Consider the following 26430-nt stretch of genomic DNA (forward strand, 5'->3'; position numbering starts at 1 on the left):
TATTTTTATATGTTATAGTGATAAAATAATACTGTTGTTATAATATATATATATATATATTATTTTAATTAGCATTTTATTTTGTACAAATCAAGTTGAATATTTTGCATCAAGTTTCATAAAGCCAATTTCCTCAAAATTTATAAAGATTATCCTACTTAAAACTTTGTCATCCAATGATCAGTCATACATTTAGTACATTCATCTTAATTAGTCTTATTAGTGCACCAATATTATATTATAAACAAAGTAAAGTTAGCATAAAAAAAATAGGACAAAACAGACCTATAGATTTTAGCATTTAAGCTTGTTAACACATCGCTTTGGTTATTATATTATGTAGTAATTTGACTTATGATCATATTGATTTACTGTAGGATTATCAGAATGGAGCTTCTTCATCAATTGAGAACTGTCCATGTCTAACTAAAATAAAATTGCAAATTTTTATTTACTATAATAATCAAAAAATTGGACAAATCAATTAGGACCAGCTTGATGATCTTGATTAAAATATTGAAGCCATCACTCTCGTAATTTTCACTGTTTGTGTTTAAAAAACTTCCAATCAAAATTTATTTTATGTTTGATTTACTTTTTCAACAATTTTTGCACTGTATATTTAAGACTAAGTGCAAACTAGTCAATATTGCAGCAAACCTGTTGGATTCAACATCAAACTAAATTTGTATAATCGTGAAAGGTTCAATTATTGATCATGTAGTCATCAATTCATCACTCTACATCATACCCTTTGATGGAAAGTAGGCAGTTTCTTCAAATACTCTCAGATCTAACATGTTGGATTTTTTGTGCAATGGTTGTGAGAAGCAGTGAAATATTAATGCCACTCATTTCAACTACAAATTGTGATTTCAAGACAAAAAGTTTCTTGACTGATTATCATTCATATAAGAACATCATAATTATTTCATTAAATTATTGAAACTAAAATATATATATATATATAAATGTATAAAATATCTTTAGCGATACATTGGTTGTTTATTTATTAATTATTTGCTAATAAAAAACTCACAAGATGATCTATAAGTAACACATTTTAATTACTGAATTTCATCATTTTATCAGCAAATTCTTCCAAGCAGTAGTTCGTAGGATAGTAGAGGAAATGTTTGTTGATTTTTTAAAACTACATCATGAGTGACAAGCTGTTGGCATTGCAAAATTGCTGAAGGAAAGTAGTCACATGGCTGTAGAAATATCATCTGATATCAAGTCAACAGTGATGGTATTGACTAGTTTGCAGCAGGCTTAATACTATATTATGAAATTTTAAATGTAAAATGAGCCTAAACATAAAAATAATAATGAAGTATTGTCACAATATTTATCATTATTATGACATTTTTACAAGTCATATTCAGTTTTACTTTCTTTATATTTTTAAAATCTGATTTGAAATAATTAGTATAATCTGCCTAAATTATCCTAGTTGATGAGACTTCATCTTTAGAACATTTCAGGTATGATGTATTAGAATTTGAATGCAAAAAACAAAAATTCAAGTTGTTGACTTTTCAAAATTGTTGAATTAGTAAATCCAAGCAGTTATTTAAACTTATAATGCACTGTTTTGATTAAACAAACAAGTTTACCCAGATTTACCTGATGGGCAGTGATATATATAAAAATAAGAGGAGTTTAACTGATTGCCAGGCTTGGACTTTCAGACACACAGGCAAGAGAAAATTGTGAGCACTCTTGTCCACAAATAAAACAAAAAAGTAATTCACAACTTGTCAAAACTCAATAAATATATTTAATAAATACTTAGTAAAAATTTGAATGTAATAATTCCATGAGCCAAGAAAAAATTCACAAAAGCAATACTAATTTGCACTAAAAATATTATATTTTAGTAATTCAACAAACAATAATTTATAAAATTTTTAAACTATAATTAGTCAAAATCATCAAAAAACAAAACAAAATTACAAATGTTCCTGACAATTAGAAATCTTAAACTAATCTTCACAAAAACCAACAATAACGTCATATCACTTACAAAACATTTTACAAGTTAACTACCTGTCACTACAAGGAACACAAAAAAAATCCAATCACTCTACCTTGCACCTGGAAGCTTCACCTCTCACTCTACAGTTGTTTCATACACATTGAGGGTGATGTCACAATATTCTGTGCCATTCCATCCTATTTACATACATACTAGCATTGTAAAATTAATTCTCAGCAATCTTTTTCTGACAAAGTCAGTCCCAATCTTTTCATTAATTTATTGAATTTTAAAACCTGCAACAATGTGATTAAGTGACCACCATTATATATTATACAGTATATACAAATTGAGTGATGATGAATAGTTATTAAATACGTCTTTTAAAAACCTTACTTTAAATGATATTTTAGTGTATTTAGAGAGAAACACTGTTTTATTGGAGAAGAAGCCATACTTGATAAAAAAATTTAATTGTGTGGACTGTGATTCCATACAGAGGAATATGTCATAGATGAATGCTTGTGTTTTAGACTTAAAAAGACATTTTATTAACCATATGTTATTAGAACTAATATATTAGAATTTATTGGTGCTTTGTTACTTTCTGGGTTCATTTGTGTTATAAAATAATTTAATTTATTTACATAAAGATACAAATTAAATAATAGCAGTGACATTAAACCACCTGTTATAAGTGCTGTTTAAATAATAATAATACATTTGTACAATACCATACTATACTTTTTAAAATGAATCAATTTGAGGGAATAAAGAGAAAAACAATATTTTTACATGGCATTATATAAATATGTAATAATGCAAAGAGCTTAACAAGAGCTGATCAAAAATATCTGGGACAGAATTTATTGTAGGAAGATAAAAGTAATTACCACTTATCAGGCATTATCTTTTTCAAAGTACATTTCTCTAGATTGTTTGGAGAATTTCCAGCAATTTTTCCATTTTTCTGTGTCTGTCTGTTAGGGTGCATTTGAGTCTGGATACAGAAGAATTTGCAGGATCCCAAGTCTGGTTTGGTGTATGGAACTATGGAGATGAAAGATGAAACTCAGGGCTGTGTAGTATGGTGCATTTTCATGGTACAGAAGTCAGTTACCAGAGGACCATTTGTGAGGGCATTTCCCCAAACTACATTTTGAAGGCCCTGTGGAATTGATCACCAAATTGTATGTAGTTAGTATCATGGTCAATGGTCTCATAGATTTGTACCATTGATGGATGACCTGTGTGTGTGTCATCATCAGTTGAAGTACAGCCAACTTGAAATGTGATTACACTGAAATGTTCTGTAGAAAATTTTGATAGTCTATGTATAAACTTTTAAACTGAAAAAATTATTGATTTAAAATTATATTTGGCAGCAATTACAGATTTTTTTCCACACACTAGGTTGGGAAATACTGTTCTAATATCTCATAAATCACATTTTCAAATTAGAACAATTAATCATAAAATTATAAAATATGTAAATAAAAGTTTTTCCAAGCATTAATTTAATTATATGTATAGAAAGTTTTGAATTTTTGTTGTGATTTGAAATATTTAATGAATTATTGAAAAGGAAGTAGATTTTTAAATTAAATTTAAAATATTCAAAATCTGTGCTATGATTTTCTATAATTGATACATTTAATCACTTATTAATAGAATGAAAAGAAAACATTTATATATACTTGATGCATAAATATAATTCTTAAAAATAGTAAATGTTAAAATAAAGTAAAAATTGAATAAATATTTTATATTTTTTATAGTTCAGTATAAAAGTACTGAATTTATATTATTGTGTTAAATAAAAAATTTAAGACATTTTCAACATTTTTAGGTTATTTTTAATGAAGTTTTAATCACATTATTAATTTAATTACATACATTTCTTTTTATTAATTTATTTTCTTTAATTACATACATAATTGTGGATAAGCTATATATATATATATATATAACATCCAAAGAATAGATAAAAATACAGAAGTTTAACTCAGACATAATCTAAAATATCATTTTTTGACAATATTTAAAAAATTATCTACCAGAACAAACTTATTTAATGGAATTCCTAATTTTACTTTAGGAATAAATATGAATGTGAAATTTTTTCTGCATTTTCTTAGCTTATTTTTTTTTTTTTTTACTTTGTTAGGGCTAGCCATTTTGGATATTATTTTTTTGTTTTTATAATGCTATGTTGTATTTTTCTAATCTATTTTTAAAAAAAATTTATTACACATTTAGTATGATGCTTCATTATCTTGTTTTATTGGAATCATATACCTCTGCCTTTTTTTCCTGGTTATCAAATTAAGTTGTTTTTAATTAGGTTGAAGGTTATTGAAAGTAAAAATTGTACATTTCCTTGTTAACCATGCATTGTATTAACCAGTCTTATATCTTATTTCTTTACCCAATTAAGTTTACCATGTGAAAGTTTTTAGTTTTGTTTTACTTTTCTATTGATAAACTTTACTTGTATTTTAATTTATTTCTTTTTTGTACAGGATATGCTAATGGAATTAATTTTTTTTTGTTTATGCACATAAAGTACATAGTTAATACAGCAGACTGAAAAAATCTCTTCCCTTTTCAATATAAAGCATAAAATAATTGCAATTAAAACCTGACAAAAGATATACATGGAATAATAATTAGAAAATACTAAAACCTTATTAAATATAGACATTTTCCAATGATTTTATAAAACTTAATATACACATACATAAAAATTTTTAACATTAGTTAAATTAAAGAAATCAAGAGAAAAAGATTCTTGTATAAATAAATACTTAAAAGGTTGTTTAACTAAATAAGAAAGTAGAAATAGGAGAGTGAAAATAGGAATACAAATTATGACATTACATGTCATAACATTCCCTTGAAATAAAGTAGTAATTCTTCAAAAATAAATTATATGGTATTTTAAATAAGAAAGAATTTTGTAAATTTATAAAGATTTTAAAATTAATTTTATTATTAATACATAAAAAGCCTTACTGCTTTGAATTTCAGAATTATTTAAATCTGTAAATAATGAACTTTATGTAATAATTCAATATTCTATGTACAGTACATCAAAACTTAGATGCTCTTGATTCATTATTATTTATTGTTTTCTTTATCAGAAAACCAAATAATTTTTTATGACTTGCTTACGAGATTTACTTATCAAATAATGATATAATTTAATGAATTCAAATTTTATATGCATAATTTAATGAATCAAGCATTTGAATATGAATGCAAATCCATATACAGTATATCTAAAACAATAGAAAATATATAAGGAAAAGTATATTTCTATTAATAATAAACTTTTTATTTTAGGATCATGGTATATGGGATATTTGGTTTATGTTTCAAAAAACAAAGTATGTTTATAATGATGAAAAGAAAACATTTGTTGGATTAGAATTTCCTGTTGATTTGTCTTTTGGCTATTATCAACAATGGAAGGGATATGCAGATGAAGAAGAAGTTAAAGCAGCAGATAGGAAATATGGAAAAAATGAGTAAGATTACTTGTTTTTTTTTAAATTATAAACATAAGGTAAAACAAACTGTGTAATAATTACAAATGATTAATTGCCTGCATATTCTTGAGTAACTAGGATCAATGAATTAGTGTTATGAATGAAACATTACTAAGTTATTTATCCTCATAGTATATATACTCACAACAAATATAAATATATCTAGCATACATATTTATAAACTATTATTAACCTAATAATAAATTATCATATTTATAAGAAAAGCCATTGTTGTTGAAACTTTTATCTTAAAGTTTAAAGTTAAAGTAAAAAATCTTTCAAGTAATAATTTATGATGCATTGTTATAAAATAATGAAATGGAAAGTGTGTGATAAATTGTAATTTATGATTTACAGGATTTCATTGTAGATGAATAAAATTAAGAATGAATTATTGTTTACTATAACTAAAATTTATTAATTCATACTATCCTAGTATTAAAATAAAATTCTTTAAAATCAATATAAACTGAATTTTAAAATGATTTTATACACTTGTCCTTTTAGTTTAAATTATTAATATTTTTAATTTATAAATAATAATTAAATTGATAAATATTCATGAAATTACGTAATTTATTACTTATTTAAAATTAAAGTATGTAATCCATAAAGTTACATTTTAAATTTAGATTGGAAATGGTAGTTCCTGAATTTATCGAATTATTTAAAGAAAGAGCAACAGCTCCATTTTTTGTCTTTCAAGTGTTTTGTGTTTTACTTTGGTGTCTGGATGAATTTTGGTATTACAGTGTATTTACCTTAGTTATGCTCATAGCATTTGAATGTACATTAGTTCATCAACAACTTCGTAATCTCTCAGAAATTCGTAAGATGGGAAATAAGCCATATATGATACAGGTATTGATATATATATATTTTTTTCTAAGAATCACATATATAAAGAAATTTTTAAATGGGAAAAAATAATGTTCTGCTTACAGGTGTATAGAAATCGTAAATGGAGACAGATTGTTAGTAGTGATCTTATTCCTGGTGATGTTGTATCTGTAGGTGAGTAAAATTCAACTTTTCATTTTATTAAAAATTTTATTTCAGAATAAAGGCTATGAGCATTGTAACTAACTCAAAATAAATCTATTAATGGCAATAGGATTAATATTGTTTGAGCAATATAGAAATTATCTGATCCAATTTGATACCATTTTTTTTTCTATGTGTTCAGATCCAATATGTATTTAATATATCTTGACAATCTAAAGATTTATTTATTATATTTGAATTTCTAATTTGCCATACAACATTAAACTGATAATAATAATAATATAATTTTTTAAAATAAGTGAATATTTTACTTTAAGCATGTATTATCATTGTAGGATAGCATAAACAGGTGTAAGTATAAACTTGATATAATACTATGATTAATTAATAAAAATAAAATAGAAAATAACTAAAATTAAATGAAACAGGCATTCTCATCAATACCATGATCCAGATGATCTATTTTTAGCATGTTGCACTTCTTTATAGTAACAATGATCATGCATATTTTCTGAAAAATTATTTCAAAAATGCACAAATATTTCTTCTGAATACCAATGAATCTAAATTTTTGCAAATGTTTTACTTTTTGCAATACATTTTTCTTTCAATAATGTAACTATATTTGAGGTTTTAAATTTATTAGAAAGTAAAAATATTAATACATTAAAATATATCTATGAAAAAAATATGAGAAACAAAGAAAAATATGTTTGCAAAAAAGATAATAAAAACTTCTATTTAGTTATTTTATCAAGACATTTCAGAAAAATTTTTAAATGCAATTCATGAATATGCAAATTTTCTGTGGGGTGAATGAGTGAAAATTTTATTTTATTCCAACAATTAACTATTGTTGAAAAGAATTTTGAAATAAAAATAATTTTTTTTTCATGCTTTTTAAAGCTCTGTTTTGTATTTTATATACAAACCAAAAATTTAGGTCAATAATCAAAACAATCTTATTCCTAAAAAATATTCCACATTTTGTCTGCTGGCGAGCCAGACAGTTTGGCACTTGTTTCTTTTGCTAAAGGAAGTATTGAGGAGGCCTAATTAGCAATGTACATGAGAATATAAAAACTTAAAATATCAGTAAAATGAGCTGTTACACAAGATGTATTCAGCCATCCCTATAATATTGGAAATATTAGATATTGATTTTAAAAAGAAAACCAATTGATTATGTGATATCCCAATACTGATATTAAAATTGGTCAGTCATTAAAGATTGACAATAATAATGTGTATGATTTCAGTAATGATTATTTTAAATTCAAATTATTTTGAGTATGATTTAATATTCACTAAATTAAAAACAATTGTTTATTTTAATAATTCAATTTAAGTTTATTAGCAAAAGGGAAAGATTTCCCTGTTACGGGGGGGGGGGTGATACATAGAAATGAAATTAATTAACAATTTTTGTTTACAAAGGTATTATTTATATTAAATAACAAACAATCATAATTTAAGAAAACCGTACAGTTATTTTGCCTTGTATCTTATAGACACGAACATAATAAGTAAAAGATACTGTATTAGGACATTGAAGTTTTATAATAGTTTTTATTTACTATTAATAACATTTATTTAATTTTTTAAAATTTTTCCGTGATTTTAACAAAGTAATTATACATTTTATATAGATCCTTTTTATTGAGAAAGTTTAAGTTTATTTTGAGTTCAAGTGAACTACAGTTACATATTCATATGATATCATATTGTTCACACAAAGTTGTAATTTCTTCACAGTTTTTTAGAAGATGGAATACTGAGAAGTCTTTGGATTGACATAAGCAACAATGGGTATTTGAAAAATTTATGGTTATGTTTTTGTCTTGAATAAGTTGTTGTAGGATTGTTTGACTTTCTTGTAATTATCAAAGTTAGTATCATTGGAGTTTAGTCTGAAAATTTTTAGTTTAGATTACTTTTCCATTTTCATTTTATGACAATCAAAATCTTACCAGATTTGTCGGAATCTATTATGAAAGTTTCTTTTTTCATTATTATCGTATATATAATCATTCATTATATTTGTCACTAATTTATAAATTTCTTCACTATTGTTTTCTGTTATTATTGGAATGTCAGTAAATCGATTTTCAATTTCTGTTGAATATCTTGAGGTTTTGTACTTTCTTTGACTTTTAATTGATAAGTTGTCTGATTTCTTAGGTGAAAATAGTAAAAATTTTGCTACTGTAGGTAGGTGATCAGAGATGTCAAAAGTAGTTGTGGTGAAGTCCAGACAGCAATACAGTAGTAAGTCTGAGCAGATTGTATAATCAATAGTGGATTTTCCGGCATATGTTAAACAGGTGTATTCTGCAGGAATATCAGGTCTGATGTGTCCATTTATTATATACATTTTAAGATCCGTTATTATTTTTATTAGTTTTTTACCCAGTCTATTCAGCTGTTTTCTTTCAACTTACAAGTATTTTGTATTGAAGAATTAGGTCCATCATATTTTGAGTCCATTGTTTCACCAATTCTTGAATTAAAGTCTCCTAGTATAATAGAGTATGGAGTCATATGTTGCCAAATATCAATTAGTTTGGAGGTTTCATTTAGATTTGTTAAATCATCAGGCAGGATGTAAACGAGCATTAAGGTCATTAATTTATTAGTTATATTTGTAAGTATAGGTTTGTTGATTGAAATAAGAAGGATGTAGTTGTTGGATTTTTTTGTTTGTATTATTTTACAAAAATCTTTTTTTATTAATATACAGAGACCACCGCTCGGATGACCTGGACCTATTGGTTTATGTGCCATTACTGATTCAATTGTAAATTTATCAAAAAAATTTGACTTATAAGTCAGTTCAGAAGTTATCCATGTTTCTATTATAGCGAAGATATCGGGTTCGTGCTTGGAGTAAAAAGAATTGATTAGTGGAATTTTATTTTTAAGCCCTTGGCTATTCGAGTTGACAACAGTAAATAATTAGTTGTTCAAGTAAGTTTTATTGTATTGAATTTTACTTTGCTTCTTAGTATATCAGCTTGTTGTATTTGTTAATCTAGAAGACGGAAGAAAGGTATCCACATAGACTAATTTCCCAGTATTTAGACTGTAAGTTAATTTTTCGCATTCAATTATTAAAGTGTTATTATGTAGTTTGACCAAGGGGTTATGTTTGCGCAATTCATAGAAAGTTGGGAGCAGGGCCGGATTTACCAATCCAGGGGCCCTGGGCACAAATTCGATGGGGGGACAAATTCGAATTGTTCCCCCTTTAAGAGTAGGCAAATTTGATGATTTAGAAAGTTTACACAATATACTGTACTTTCAATTAGATTTGAACTAGGAAGTTGTAAATTTTATTTAAAAATAAGGTTATTGTAAACATACATATATTTTATAGCGTAAAACTAATTATTTTAATTTAACTGAAAAATACCTATGTGAAATTTTTTCCCGAAATTTTCCGATGTTTCATAGGTTTTTTCCCAGGTTTGGTTTTCTCTGCCTCTTGCCCTCATGATTAGGCTACACTAGGCTGTCACGGTAATAGAAAAAAAATTATGTTTAAACATAATCTTTTTTTAGTTTTGTGGGGGCCCTGGGCACAGGCCCCAAATGCCCTTATGTAAATCCGGCCCTGGTTGGGAGTAAGTATTTACGTCTAATCCTTGAATTTTTTGTTCAGTCCATTGATATTTGCATATTTTTCCATTCTTCTAGCAAATTCTGTTGTTTCTTCTGTATAAAGGTAGAAAAGATGCAATCACAAATATAATTATTGCCAAGGGTTAGTCTTATAGTTGAGTTTGGTGGTTTAGTTAATTGGACTATTTCCAGGATGTCTTCTTCAGCTATATTTTGCAATTTTAATGAGGTAGTGATGAAATTATGAATTTCTGGGTCTAGAAATAGTTTTAGAATTGGGACAATTGTATATAATTATATTATTGCAGTGATGATCATTAATTAAAGAGTCCATTCTAAATTGAATACAGTTCTTTTCTGCTTGTAATTTGTCGACCTGTTGTTTTAGGTTATTTATTTATTCTTCCATTTTTTTCTGCTATTCTTTAGTTTCATGGATGTTTCATGTATAAGGTCAAGATCTTTTATAATAATCATTTGGCTAAAAAGTTTATTGTTAGAAGTGTTAATCAAGTTGGAGATTTTGTTCCATAGAACTGTTGTAGAAGTGTCTGGTGGATTGTCCGGATTATTAAGTAAAGTAGGAACGAAGTTAGTTGACTCACCTGAAAGACTGTGAGTGCTAAGGTGACAAATTCAGGTTAGGATTCATGTCTTCTATAAAGTCTTTGTGAGAGTTTTTTTTTTCTGAAGTTAAGTTAAAATCTGTTATTAGTCTAAAGTTTGACGAGATTGGTTGATTTCTTTTGGCTTCTGGTTTAGAACGATTCATTGGTGGTCTTCCCCACTTTGGTGGCAAACGGTGCATTTTTACTGAAATTATTATTACCTCTAGTGATATTAGTTAAAATAAATATAAATTTTTTGAACAATTTGAGTTAGTCAGAAGCAATCAACACTTAAACTTTATACAGATAACGAGGTGCTTAGAAATAGTTACCAGCAGCCTTGACTGTTGGAACACGCCTCCCAATGATTAATTTTAATAATTGGGTATATTTAAATTGACATAATGGAGTATTTTATCCTTAAGTTAAATATATATAATAATGAAATATTTGTTTATTATTATGAATACTGAATGATGTTTGCAGAAAAGAATTTTTTATGTTGTATAATTTAATTTTTTATTAATTTAAAAAATATATTAAATTTTTTATTAATTTAAAAATATATTTTTTAAATATATTTTTAATATATTTAAAAAATATATATTAACAGTATATTAAAAAAATAGTAATAATTTTTGCATAATAACTCTTGGATGTCTTCTGTTTTGAAGTTTAATGACGATACAAAAATACTACATTTTTGAGTCCATCCTTTCATCCAATTTTACACTGACCACAGAAGGAACAGTTCACAGAAGTAACTGTTACTTCTGTGGTTGGTGTGAAATTGGATGAAAGGATGGACTCAAAAATGTGATATTTTTGTATTGTCATTAAACTCAAAAAAAAAAAAAAGTGATAATTTTATGCTCAGCAAAAATTCAGATGTGTTGATATAATTAATAAAAGTTTAATATTTATATCTGATTTTATACATTTATACGAGGAGTGTTCAAAAAGTATCAGACCTTTATTTTTCCTGCGTAAACCAATGACATGAGGGAGGCCTCCTTCAGTGGAGATGTGGAGGGAACAGTCATGCACAGTCCTGAATTTTTTCCTTCCTGCAGGAAGCATCAGTCGCTGGCAGTCGGCCTATGAGTGAGGACGTGTAGTGAGCGCTCGTCGGATTCCATTAAGTTGGAAAATGACTGAACAACATGAGCAGCAATATTGCATCAAATTTTGCCAAAAGCTTGGCGTATCGCCAAGCTTTCGGCCAAGTGGAAACCATTCGCAAGATTCAACAGGCTTTTAGGGGACAATGCCATGAGCAACACATGAATAAAGGAATGGTACAACTGCTTCAAAGATGGCCGCACATCAGTGGACAGCAAACTGCATTCAGGCAGACCCTCAACAAGCCGAAATGAGACTGTCATTGAGCAAGTGCGGACTTTGGTCATGGTGGACTGTCATATCACAGTCAGAAAACTTGTGAACGAGACAGGAGCACATCAGTGGACAGCGAACCACCTGAACGCGATTCTCTGTCCACTGATGTGCAGCCATCTTTGAAGCAGTTGTACCATTCCTTTATCCATGTGTTGCTCATGGCATTGTCCCCCGAAAGCCTGTTGAATCTTGCAAATGGGTTCCGCTTGGGTATCGTCAAGATTTTGACAAAATATGATGCAATATCGCTGCTCATGTTGTTCAGTCATTTTCCAACTTAATGGAATCCGACGAGCGCTCACTACACGTCCTAACTCATAGGTCGACTGCCAGCAACTGATACTTCCTGCAGGAGGGAAAAAATTCAGGACTGTGCATGACTGTCCCCTCCACATCTCCACTGAAGGAGGCCTCCTTCATGTCATTGGTTTACGCAGGAAAAATAAAGGTCTGATACTTTTTTGAACACCCCTCATATGTAAGTTATAATTCAAAGCTAATGAAGACCCTCTTAGAATATATCTATGGTCAAACCTGTTAATATATTTTTCAAGGGAACTGAGGAAAACATACAGTTCTTAACAAAGTTTCAATTTACTGTATGTACTGTACAACACATTTGAGCAAATAAAAGTAAAACAATTTGAAATTAAGTCATACACTTTTAAAAAATTGATCAAGGTTTGTTTGTTGTTTTAGTTGATGGACTTGTCCTATACTGGTATATAGACATTAGTTGTCTCCTGCCAAAAATCCAGTCATATGAAAGAGTGTAGAATCATTCTAAATGTTAGCTCACATTGACAGTGAATATTGAAAATGAATGAGAAACTGGAAAAAGCTATTTTTATTGGCTTTACACTTGAAATATGGAAAATAAACATTCTTAACACATTGAACTAATTAAGAAATTTGCTAAATAGGAAAATTCATCAAAAATGGTATATGTTACGTATTAGTCAACAGAATGAAACATTACATAGTATGTATATTATTTTAAATATATAATGTATTATCAAAATTAATTTCTAAACTAGAAACTTTTTTCATTTCTACAACTAGAATTATAAATGTTAAATCATGTATTTTAATTAATCAGTTTCATTGATGATTAAACATCAATGAAACTGATTAACTGCTTATCAAAAATTATTTTGAAAAGGTTCATCTTTCATTGAATAAACTAAAAATATAATAATTTAAATGCTCAAAAATTAAGTAAAAAAATATTTTAATAAAAATAATATCTGTGGTATACTTTGGACAAGACAATCACATTTTTGTGGCAACATGACAACAACATGACTGGTGTGACTTTTGCTGGGAATGATTGTATGTCAGATTTAGAGTAAGTGGTAAATAAAATAATTTTGCTAAGAAAATTGTATAGACTATATAGTATCTAACAACATGAATTCAAGAGTTTATTGCATAGCTTTTCTTCACAAGAAAGAATTAAGAGATGCTAAAATTGACAGACAGCTTTTAAATAGTTCTCTGAATGTCATTGTATGGAAAGGGGATATTGCCAGAAATTTATTAGCTTTCAAAATACAGGTTTAAGTAGAAGTATCAAATAATATCAATTAAAATGTGGATTAACTTACAGAAAAAAGGAGATAATTAAATTGAAGCATATGTATGTGTGTGTGATAATTTCCAGAAAAATTATGATGGCAAATGAATCTGTCTTCATTAAGAATTTTTATGATATAGACAGTATTAGCATGTTTAGAAAAGGAAAAGCTGTTTGGTGAAGTTGTAGTTGCAAAATTGACAGATAACCTACTCCTGCTTTAAAATTGATTTTAAAACACACACAACCTGTGGGTTATTCACAAGATAAAGCTTAATTATTACATAATTACCATAAAGTTATGCATTTTTAGTTTTAACATTTCTTTTTAATGTTAGAGTGAATAAAATTAAAATCAGGATTTACACTAATTGCAGTCTTATTATATTATGCCACTTGATGTTGGTTAAGATCATCATTCATGAACTGAAAATGAAAAGCTATTTTGTTTTTATTATTATGAATTTAATTAAGAATTGAATTATTCATTGTTGAAGCTTGATTTTATTGTTTTCACAATAAATAAATAAAACATTTTTGAATAAGAAAATAAAATCAGAAATTAAACAGTTACAAATTTTATTATAATAATTATTTATATATAATATTACACAATATTTATAATTATATTATAACATATATTTATAATATTACACAAATACAAATATTAGAAATGCAAATGAGTTAAGAGTGTGTTAATGTTGTTGTTATGTATTTAAACGAGATACAAAATATTTCTTGGTAATAATTTGAAAATTAATAAACAAACTTACATGATCATATACTTACAAACACCATCTACCTAATTTAATTTAGATATTTAAGAATAGATCAAGAATAAAATGTGCATTTGAAGTATGTAAAAAAATATTTATCAGTAAATATTGATTATGTAATTTAAGCTTTATTGTATTTTGAATACATAATTTGTTAGTTTATATAACTAGGAGGCTCTTTTCACTAATAGATAAACAAATAGTTTATTTTTATTTAATCTGTCAATTTATATGTTTAATTAATAATTAGGATTAAAAAAAATTAAATTCTTACAAGTAATTTATTATTTTATTTTTAAATTAAAGAATAAATTTTAGTACTTCACTTTTTTCTAGCATTCTTATTTCCAGTACAAAAGTAACAATTTATTACTAAAAAGACGTTTCTGAACATCTTTAATGACCATCTTTACGTTTTTAGAATTAGATATATTTAAATTTTGTATTTTAGCTTCTGTTCTATTTATAATTCTAAAAACCCAAAAATGGTTGTTAAAAATGATCAGAAACATTTGTTTTTGTGATAGTGTGTTACTTTTGTACTGGTTATTTTTGCTTGTTTATTCTTATTGATGATTTTACATTGATCTGTTTTCACTCTCTTGGATATTGATTTTATAAACATGTATTATTTTTGTGTATTATTATTATTATGTTGGGTTAAGTTAGATATACTCGGTTAACACCGGTGGCTGTGTACTATGCCGGACCAAAGTCAAGGCATAGTAACCAAAACAGAAATTAAAGAAGTGTATCAGTGTGTGTGTCTGTATTCAGGAATTTTCTCACAATATGACATGTATTCAATATAGTGGCTTTCTGCAGTGTGATGTATGTGTTTCTATTCAATTCCAATGTGCCCAGGCTTTTGTGTAGTATGTGTGGTATGACACCTGTAGAGGAGAGAACAACAGGTACAATAAGCACCCTATCCATCCTCCACAGATGCCTTATTTCCTGGGCGAGTTCTGTGTACTTGCTAATTTTTTCAGTGCATGCGTTTTGTATATTGTGAGTGTTTGGAATGGATATGTCTATAATGTATGTGATTTTATTGTGTTTGTCAATGAGTGTGATGTCTGGTCTGTTGTGGTAAATTGTTTTATCTGTGATTATGGCTCTGTCGTAGTACATTTTGTGCGTGTTGTTTTCCAATACTGTCTGTGGAATGTATTTGTAGTATGGTTCGTGGATGTCTACTAATTTGTGTTTCTTTGCAAGCTCTTGGTGTATTATATTTGCTACTTGATTATGTCTGTGTAAATAATCTGTTTGTGCCAAGAGCTTGCAACCAGAGGTGATGTGTTGTATAGTTTCTGGCATGACGTGACATTTTCTGCATGTGTCATTTGTGAGTGTTGCATCTTTGAGTATGTGTTTTCTGTAGTTTTTAGTATTTATGACCTGATCCTGTATGGCAATCATGAATCCTTCCGTCTCCCCAAAGAGGCATCCCCGAGCTAACCAGCTGTTTGACGCAGTTTTGTCAACAAAATCCTGGGCCAGGTCGTAAGGATGCCTGCCATGGAGTGCCTTTCGAGCCCACGATTGCTTAATGGTGTCTGTGCTTTTTATATGTTGCGTTGTGTCCATATGATGTGAGTGTAAGTTTAATGGTGTGTTATTTGAATCTGCTAGAGTTACTGCTTTATGTAATTGTGATGTTTCTTGTTTTTTGTAGAAAAACTCTCGCAGTGACTGTATTTGTTTGTAGTGAAGGTTAACTATGTCAATCAGGCCACGTCCGCCATCTTTACGTGGAAGGGTTAATCTTTCTGTGGCGGATTTAGGATGATGTTGTTTATGCTTAGTAAGTGTAGTTCTTGTTTTCCTTTGGAGTTGCTCGAGATCTGTGTGAGTCCAATGTATAACTCCAAAAGAATATGTGAGTACTGGGATGACATATGTGTTTATTGCTTTAACTGTGTGTTTTGCATTTAACTCTGTTCTGAGAATAGCATTTAACCTACTTTGGTATTCTTTAATTAATCTTTGCTTTATTTGTGCATGTTCTGTTAGTTTGGCCTGTTGGAATCCTAAATACTTGTAGAACTCGCCCTCTTCCATGGATTCAATAACGTCTCCATTTCCAAGTGCAAAATCTTCTTTCTTCAGGATTCCTTTTTCTATGTGAAGTGTTTTGCATTTATCTAGGCCAAATTCCATTTGTATGTCCTTGGTGTATGAATGTGTGATTTGTAGGAGTTGATGAAGTTGTTTTTGTGTGGATGCATAAAGTTTTATGTCATCCATGTACATGAGATGTGACAGTGTATACTGTGTTGTTTTTTCATGCCTGATATTGTAGCCATATTGTGTGTTGTTTAACATGTTGGATAATGGATTCAAGGCTAGGCAGAACCAGAGAGGACTCAAGGAATCTCCTTGAAAAATTCCTCGCCTAATAAAAATTTGGTTTGTTTGTATGAAAGTGTTATGAACCCTGAGATGTAGTGTTGTTCTCCAGTGCTGCATAGTGTTTTGAAAGAATGCAATGAGTGATGGATGTATTTTGTACATGTGTAGGATATGTAGCAGCCAACTGTGTGGAACACTGTCGAATGCTTTTCTGTAGTCTATATATGCCATGTGTATGTTTCTGTGTTGTCTGTGTGCTTGCCGTAGAATGACTGAATCTATGAGTAACTGTTCTTTGCATCCCCTGTGGTTTCTACGACAACCTTTTTGTTGTTCTGTTAGAATGTCGTGTTCTTCAATATGTTTGTATATTTTGTTTGCGATACAGGATGTCAATAATTTGTAGAGTGTTGGAAGACATGTAATTGGTCTGTATTGTGTGGGGTCTGTGGTATTGTTGTTTTTAGGTTTCATGTAGGTGATGCCCTGAGTAAGAAAATTTGGCATGTCTTGTGGATTGATGATGATGTGTGTTAGATGTTTAGCTAGTTCCTGGTGCAGTGATGTAAACTTTTTGTACCAGAAATTGTGAATGTTGTCTACACCAGGTGTCTTCCAGTTGTGTGTTCTGTTAACAGTGTATTGGAAATCATGTATGTTTATTTCAACACAGGGCATAGTTGGTATGTTGTGCAAGTTTCTGTTCTCCTCCTCGATCCAGCCTGCATCAGCATTGTGCGTGACAGCACTGGACCAAAGAGAAGACCAATATGTTGTGAGTTCTTCTTCTGTTGGTGTGCCACTGTGCTGTGTATCAGTGTTTGCTTTGTTATTAATTTGTCTGTAAAAGAGTTTTTCATTGTTTGTAAATAATTTATTTTGTTGTTTTCGTAGTGTACATGTTTTGTATCGTTTGAGTCTACGTGCTTTGGCAGCAAGTTTTTGTTTTAGTGTATCAATGTATTCTGTAATGCGTGTGTTGTGATGTTCATGTTTTGTGTGTGTTTTTATTTTCTTGAAAATGTTTTTGAGCTGTTTCCTTAATTTGGGTGTTATGTTGTTTTTAGTGTATTGTGTCAGCCTGCCTAATTGCTGTCTAATGTCATTTATTTGTGTTTCTATTCTTCTCTGCCAGGCAGGCTTTGTGATAAGAATTGTGTTTTCTGTGTATTTGTCTGTGATTGTATTTTCAGTGCATGGTGTGTCACTACTGTGACTGCCCCAGCATAAACTAATGTATGAATGTCTGCGAGTGTAGAAATTGAATGAATGTAGTGTGGTAGTGAGTGTTTACATAATTTAGTGTTTTTCCTACTTCCTTCGACGTGTTGATTTTTGGTATTCGTGGTCTTTGTGTGGGATCTGTGCCTGTATATTTAGTGAGTGTTTCCTGAAATATAAGTGAGAGCGTATTAACTAAATCTATGTCTATGTTATCAGTGATGGATGAGGAAGTGTCTGTAGTATCATTAGTGGTAATTGTTGTATGTGTGTTATTATCAATGCTTGTTGCTGGATTATCCTGACAGGTTACATGATCTTCATTAATGTTAGATGTTTCTGTCTGTTGACGTATTTGATCAGCAACCTGTTGTTTGATAAGTTCAAGTGTTGTTTGTGGAATAAGGTTGTTGTGTATAATTGTTCTTTTTTGATCAACAACCCTTTGTTCGGTGACAGTGAGATGAGGATACTGTTGCGTGAATCTATGGTGTAGTTGTTGTCTGTATGCTGTCATGTTTGTTTCGAGTTTTGTGATGGTGTAATAAGTACGGATGATAAACTCGTTCATTTCTACTGTCCATTTCATCCGTTGGCGTGGTTTTCCAGCCTTTGTGGTCTGTGGATGCATTACCACAGAAACACCAAGGCTGGGTTGGTTCCTCACATCTGTTGAGGGCATTGCAGTAGCCATGCTTGGGCCGGTGCTGCTTTCGCCACCGGTAACCAAGGGAGACTGTGGCCTATTTTTCGAACGTGAGCCTCTGCCTAACCCACGAACGCGGACCTTGTTAACCCGGGCGACGTCCGAGCCGGTATCACACTTTGATCTAGTTATTACCATGATGAATATCTCCACAGAATGTGGGTGTGGTCACTCTTAGCTTCATTTCTCCCCATAGACCTTACTGGCATGGGTGTCCCTACCAGGAGCTTATGCTCCAGCCTGCATTGCCCTATGGATCAGTAAAATTACTGGGCTCTCCCACCACGACCAGGTGGTGACCACGGGAGAGTTATTATTATTATTATTATTATTATTATTATTTTGATCTGTTGTATTTTCTTGACTAACTATTATAATTATATGAAAGTTTCTCAAATAATAAAATATTCTTATTTGAACAATACACATATTTTAAGGGCTATACCCATTTTTAGCAAGTAGCTTTAAATAAATAAAAATTTGTTTATTATGTTCTCTTTATTAATACAAATTTTGTACTAACTCCAGTTTTTATGTAATACTTTAACCCCCTTGTAACAAACTAAGATTCATATAATAATGAATTGAATTGAATTAATATAAATTTAACTTTTAAATTTTGAAGAATCATTTATTTTAAATATTGAATTTGATATTGATGACAATTTTATAATAGGTAGATCACAACATGATCACTTAGTACCCTGTGATATGTTACTTATTAGAGGTCCATGTATTGTTGATGAGTCAATGTTAACTGGTGAATCTGTTCCTCAAATGAAGGTATGTTTTTTTAAATTCTAACAAATAACTATTATTGTTATAATTGTTTTTTAAAGTTTACATATTATTTTGCATTATAGGAACCTATTGAAAATACTGAATCTGACAGATATTTAGATTTAGAAGTGGATGGAAGATTACATATTTTATATGGAGGAACTAGAATCTTACAACATACTTCCCCTTCTAAAGCAAATCCTGGATTGAGAGGTATTAAATTAGGAATATAAATTAAAACATACAAATACTTTGATGTTTATAATTGATGATTTGTTTATTTTACAGCAACAGATAATGGCTGTATTGCTTATGTGTTAAGAACAAGTTTCAATACCTCTCAGGGAAAATTATTAAGAACAATTTTGTTTGGTGTAAAGCGTGTAACAGCTAATAACCTAGAAACATTTTGTTTCATCTTATTTTTACTAATATTTGCCATTGCAGCTGCTGCTTATGTTTGGATTAAAGGTAACTTGTTGAAATAATAAAATGTTTTAGTAATCATAAATAAACTTTATTTTAAAATTACAGGCACAGAAGATCCAACAAGAAATAGATACAAGTTATTTTTAGAATGTGCTCTCATTTTAACATCTGTAGTGCCTCCAGAACTACCGATTGAATTATCGTTAGCTGTTAACTCTTCATTATTAGCTCTTTCAAAGTTATGTAAGTTATAATATAAAATAAATATAGTATTATTGTATATAATTTGTTAAATTATAAAATATCTTTTCAGCTGTATATTGTACAGAACCTTTCAGAATTCCATTTGCAGGAAAAGTAGAAATCTGTTGTTTTGACAAAACTGGGACACTTACTAGTGATAATTTTATAGTTGAAGGAGTAGCAGCATTAAAGTAAGGATAATTTCAAATTAATTTGTTTCTGTTATAGTAAATGTAAATAAATTTACATTTTATTTCAAATATTTTTATATTTAGATTCTTCGTGTTCATTTCTTAGGTTTATTAAATAAACAAATTATAATGCTTAACAATCTTTTATAATAAATAATTTATTGTATTTCATAAACTACAAGATATTTTTATTTATTTAATCTCTGAGATTTTAATCCAAATCTTTTTTTGTTTATAGTATAATACAAAAGTTACATTTAAGAATTATTTTATTACAGAGATAAACCTAAAGTATGTCCAATATCTGAAATACCTGTTGAAAGTGTTCAAGTTTTAGCAACATGCCATTCATTAGTTCAGATGGAAGATGGAATGGTAGGAGATCCTTTAGAGAAAGCCACACTAATGGCAATTGACTGGAACTTAACAAAAGGTTTTTATTATTATTTTTTAAAATATATTTTTATCACAGTTTTATTTGGCTGGTAAGAATTAATATATATAAAGTTTAAATTTAAAATAAAATTTGAATGGATATGAAAAAAATTGGACCATAATGTTAACAATTCCCAAATAAAAGGTATAAACTTGAATTTTTAATTATTTTTAAAAATAGAGTTTTGTGCTGTGATTATTTATTCTGCAGTGAGAATGATAATTTAAATTTTATTTTTCTAAATTCAATAATTTTTATCATCTTTGTCCTAAGAATTGATACTGTACTAATGCCAATATTAATTGTTCAGAATTTTGAAATAATTTTTGAAGAATATATCAATAATTATATGAATATCTAATATACAAAAAGAATTTCAGTTAATTTAGAACAATAAAAAATATATAGAACATTTTCAAATAATTGTAATAAATATGAATTTGTTTTTTCTTCTCTTTTTGACATAATTAAGATGTTTAAAAATAAAATGTATTTGCTTGCTTCAGAATCGTTAATAAATTAAGCATATTTATTTAACATAGCATTTTATGGTATAATTTAATAAGGTGTCATATTTATTGATGATAATTTTATATCTTTATGTATTTATCTAAAATTAAAATATTAATCAATTTATTGTATTTAAATTCAGTACATTTTATCAAAAAGTTTCAAAATTTAAAAACTTTATCTTAGTTCTTGGAAATTTGAAAAATGATAAATATACATACTCTATTAATTAGACTAATCTAATTTAATATAAAAAGGTTAAGCTTACAGTTTTATATCCAGAAAGCTTTCATAAATTCTAAAACAGGAGTGTGAAACTCAATTTAAGTGCCAATTTTTTGTCTGGAGTATGACAGCAGGCCAGATGCTTTTAGCTTTTGTAGCCAAAAATTTTCTAAAATGTAGCCTAAAAGTAGCTGACTCAAAAAACTCTTTTTTAATAACCCAGTTTTTGACAATAAATTAAAAAAACACCATTTGTAATTTTCCAGCAATAACTTTAATCACAGAGCAAACATTTATAGCCAATTTACAGGCCTGAAGCAGGTCTGTAAACTGATCCGAAAATAAGGATTGCAAAACTCAAAGTGTAAGAATAAACTGTAATTTACTAATATTTCGAAAACACTCATTTTATATGCAAAATAGTGTGAATTATGTAATAAATGATCTTGTGAAGACTGACTTTAATTTGAATTTCAAAAGATGAAATAGAGAAAACATAATGTAAACAAAAAATTAAACATAAAAATAAATCAAATAAAGTAAATAACTCTAAGTAATATGAATAAATAAAAACAAAAACAATAATTGAGTTCAACAATTTTGTTTATTATGTATTATTTGTTTAAGTACAAAACATCACATTTTCTTTAGTATCAAGATATTAAAATATAAACAAATAGCATTATTGAATTCATGTTGCAGGCTGCAAGTAATTGTTTTGTGGGCTGTATCTTTGATATGCCTGTCCTAAAGTCAGTTTTATCAGCTTTTATGTAACTTTAATTGTTAAATTAATAAAATTATATTTAAGTTATTTTGAAATATTTTTATTAGAACTGTAAAATCATTTTTTTTTAATTTAAATTGAAACTTAAAAAAATTTTTGATTTGAATAATTTTTAAATGTTTTATTATCTAATTTAAAGAAATTAAAATTATCAAGTTAGTAAATTTTATTTTTTAGGTGATGCTGTGATTCCTAAAAGAGGAAAACTGTTAGCATTGAAAATTTTTCAACGATACCATTTCTCAAGTGCATTAAAACGAATGTCTGTTATTGCTGGGTATAGTCTTCCAGGTTCTTCAGAGACCAATTACATTGGTACTGTTAAAGGAGCCCCAGAAACTTTAAAAGGAATGGTAAGTAAAAACTGTGCTTATGAACATATTTATTTTAATTTATATAAATATATTTCAATATTTCGTATAGTTCGTAAATATTCCAGAAAACTATGACAGAATTTACATGGAAATGTCAAGAAGGGGAGCCAGAGTTCTTGCATTGGGTAGAAAATCACTTGGAGTTCTCTCTCATCAACAGGTAAGCAATTATTTAATATATAAATATATAACTATGCTGAAATCATTTGATAAATAATTTTATAAAAAAGTCATTTATCAAATATTAATAAAATGAACTGATTTAGTGTATATATATATCATATCTAATATGTCTAATAAATAAATCATACAATATATATATATTTTATGTTTTATTTTACAATATTTATTGATTTTATTATGGATATTACTATCTCATATTAATTTTAAATAATGTTTTCATGATCTACATCAGGGATTTTCAATCTAAGGTGGTTACTAGCAGCTCTCAAGAGGTCAATTGATTTATCTGAAGGATTAATATATTACTAGAGATTGTTTGGGAATTGATGGACAAATTTATTATATTTAAAAGTGTATAGTAATAATGATAATAATTGATATATCTAAATTTTAGTAAAGTAAAAAACACAATTTTGAATTACATTTAATAAAAGAATAAAAAGCTCCTATTTGAATTTTAATTTATTGTTGTTTCGTATCAATATAGAAAGGGGTTGGTAAATTAAATCTAAGTTTACTAAGGGGTTGACAAACAAACAAAAGTTTTTTGGTGCAGCACAAAACTAAATTTATTTACAAAGGTTGTAGTATTTAGTGCTGCTACTTAATTAAATTTGTATTTCTTCAAAGTATATTTAGTTTATTTATTATTATTTAAATTTCTTTGAAAGGGAAAATTTACATTATATTCTATTATTAAAACAAAAACTGATTTGATTACTCTGTTTTCATATCAGATATTTATAATACAAAATATTTAATAATTAATATGTTATATTTTAGATTCGAGATTTAACAAGAGAGTCTATAGAATGTAATTTGGAATTTGTAGGGTTTGTTGTTATATCATGCCCTTTGAAACCAGATTCAAAACTTGTCATTAAAGAAATCCAACAAGCCAGTCATCATGTATGTAATGTTCTGTTATTTTATAAATTAAATTTATATAAACTTTGTTCATTTTTGTTATAACTCATGAGAAATTTAGATTAATTCTAATTAATGTTTTCTTAATATTTTCTATACTTTGTGCACAGTTAATCGAAATCTTCAAAGTTTAGAATATAGGTTGAAAAAATTTGTATTTTATAGACTAGACATATGATCTTAGAAGATAAATTTAAGAATAATTGTTTTATTCACACTTGAATTTCAGATATTCATAGAACAATGGTATCTAATATAAACTGTCACAAAATTCAGGATACCCATTTGCTCTTTAGCCATATGACTAATTATGAAAAGTGTTAGGATTGTGCAAAAGTTTTCTGGATTTTACTATTTTTTCGAAATATTTTCTTTGTATTCAGCACATTATGAGGGACATCAAAAAGTCTGCTAAGTAAACTGGTATTTTTCACAAAAAACATTCAAACTAAACTTGATCAATGAGAACAAACTAGATATTAGTGTTTGCATATATTATTTTAGTACATAGTGTACTGGTGATTATGGAGCATGCTGCCCACTCACAGCCTGTAAAGTTCTTGTTGGGACATCACTTTGGGACAGCTGAGACACTTCTTGTTGTAGCCAGCATCAAGAAAAGGTTGCTCATCACTGCTATAAACAATACTTTCAAGAAATTTATAATTATAAGAAAGAGCAAAAATTTTCAAATTTTCCTAATTAATTAATGCAGTTTTGCTTCACACAAGATTTGATTAATGTGCAGAATTAATTGTGGCAATCCCTTTATAGACATGGCAGAACTTTTAATTAATGTGGCTTTACCAACTTTCATTACTTAACATAGATACCATATTTAATTAATGCAGTTTTGATATACACAATAACATCAAGGGATTAATTAATCATGTTAATCAAGGGATACCTATATTTTAAAAAGATGATGTATTTTACTATAATATTTCTATTAGAATTTTAACACAATATTTTAATTTTGATCATCTATATTATATTTTAGGTTGTCATGATTACTGGTGATGCTCCATTAACAGCTTGTCATGTTGCAAGAGAACTGAAATTCACTAAAAGGGAATTCACAATGATATTAACAATGTCACCAAACAACAGTAAGTGCTGTACTTCTGATAATGCTGTAGTGATTTTCACTTTAAACTTGATCAAAAACATGTATTTTTAATGCTATATAAATTTAATTATGTTGAATAATTTTTTTATTGTATCAAGTAAATATGAGGCTTTATCTTGATGTGGTTTATTATGATACATGAAACAGTTTACAAACTAAACTAAATAAAACTCAAAATGTGCAAAATAAGAATGCAGCCATTAATGTCTTTAAGAATGAAATGTTCTAAATTATAAATTTTCCTCGGAATGAGTTCTACTGTACTTTTTTGTTATCATCATTACTATTCTTATAATGAAAAGAGAATTATCAAATTGCAAAAACTTATATACAAAGTCTCTTAAAAGTCAGCAATCATTTCAAAAGTGATGAAAGTTCTCATTTGCAGAATGTGTTCTATTGTAATTGATATACAGCTACAGATGAGATATTCAATTAACAGTCTCAAAATAAATGGTTTCATTATATAATATTGAAACACACAATGTTGATAGTATGTTTTCACAAATATGAGGGGACAAAATTTTCTTCATAGTAATTTTAAACATCTTTAAGTATTAAAAATTCAATAGAATTCATATCAGTTCTTTGCCAGCAATAAGACAAGATTATTATGAATTATTTGATTTATTTTTTCCAGTCTTATGGGACACTAAGCTTATAGAATTTTGTTTTAAAATTGCTGAAATAGTATCCTGATGGGGTTTATTATGACAAAGTAATTAAACTAATTATGATGATAAATTAGTTTAATTAATTATAACAGTAGTAATTATTGTTATAATTAATTAATACTAATTATAGTAATATTGCAATAATTAGCAACACTACTATACTTACAATAACATGTCTTCTATAGATTTTAGATTTTTAAAACACTTTTGCATATTCTAGAAGTTAGACAATACATGATCACAGAAAACTTGGTCATTACATCATTATTGCTATAATCGTTATAAACATTGATTAATTTATTCTAAAATAGGCTAATATTTATATGCAAATTTTAAAACATTTCAGATTCTACTTGGCAGTGGATTTCAATTGACGAAAGCATCATATTACCTATAGAGAAGAATAGTATTGAAGAACAAATATTATCTTATGATTTGTGTATAACAGGAGAAGTAAGATGCGGTCAGTCATAATTTTTTTATATAAATATGAATAATAGTTTTGTAAATTATATAAATACTTTTAGGGAATGTATTATTTGATTTCTACAAATGAAGAATATTTTAAGAGAATCTTACCCCATGTAAAAATTTTTGCTAGAGTAGCTCCAAAACAAAAGGTATGATATATTAGTTTGTCATAATAATTTTTTTAATATGACAAGATTTTAAGCAATTCCTGATTATGTATAATCTAATAACTAAATTTTTTTATTTAAAATGTAAGTGTGTAGATTAAGT

At 27.8% G+C, this 26430-nt stretch overlaps 1 protein-coding gene across 1 annotated transcript in view; it reads left to right on the forward strand.

Annotated features, from left to right (window-relative positions):
• Window positions 1-26430, forward strand: part of LOC136978186 (endoplasmic reticulum transmembrane helix translocase) — a 55339-nt gene that overhangs the window by 8287 nt on the left and 20622 nt on the right. The window contains exons 3-17 of the mRNA XM_067273833.1: window positions 5327-5511; window positions 6165-6393; window positions 6477-6546; window positions 19478-19584; window positions 19665-19794; window positions 19870-20052; window positions 20116-20253; window positions 20324-20444; window positions 20723-20877; window positions 22580-22755; window positions 22826-22936; window positions 23743-23868; window positions 24887-24995; window positions 26036-26142; window positions 26217-26309. Of these exons, the coding sequence (XP_067129934.1) occupies window positions 5327-5511; window positions 6165-6393; window positions 6477-6546; window positions 19478-19584; window positions 19665-19794; window positions 19870-20052; window positions 20116-20253; window positions 20324-20444; window positions 20723-20877; window positions 22580-22755; window positions 22826-22936; window positions 23743-23868; window positions 24887-24995; window positions 26036-26142; window positions 26217-26309 (2040 nt within the window). The remainder of the gene's footprint in view (window positions 1-5326; window positions 5512-6164; window positions 6394-6476; window positions 6547-19477; window positions 19585-19664; window positions 19795-19869; window positions 20053-20115; window positions 20254-20323; window positions 20445-20722; window positions 20878-22579; window positions 22756-22825; window positions 22937-23742; window positions 23869-24886; window positions 24996-26035; window positions 26143-26216; window positions 26310-26430) is intronic.

Source organism: Centruroides vittatus, unplaced genomic scaffold, assembly GCF_030686945.1.
Source record: "Centruroides vittatus isolate TY-2023 unplaced genomic scaffold, ASM3068694v2 contig_5, whole genome shotgun sequence".
Lineage (NCBI taxonomy): Eukaryota > Metazoa > Arthropoda > Arachnida > Scorpiones > Buthidae > Centruroides > Centruroides vittatus.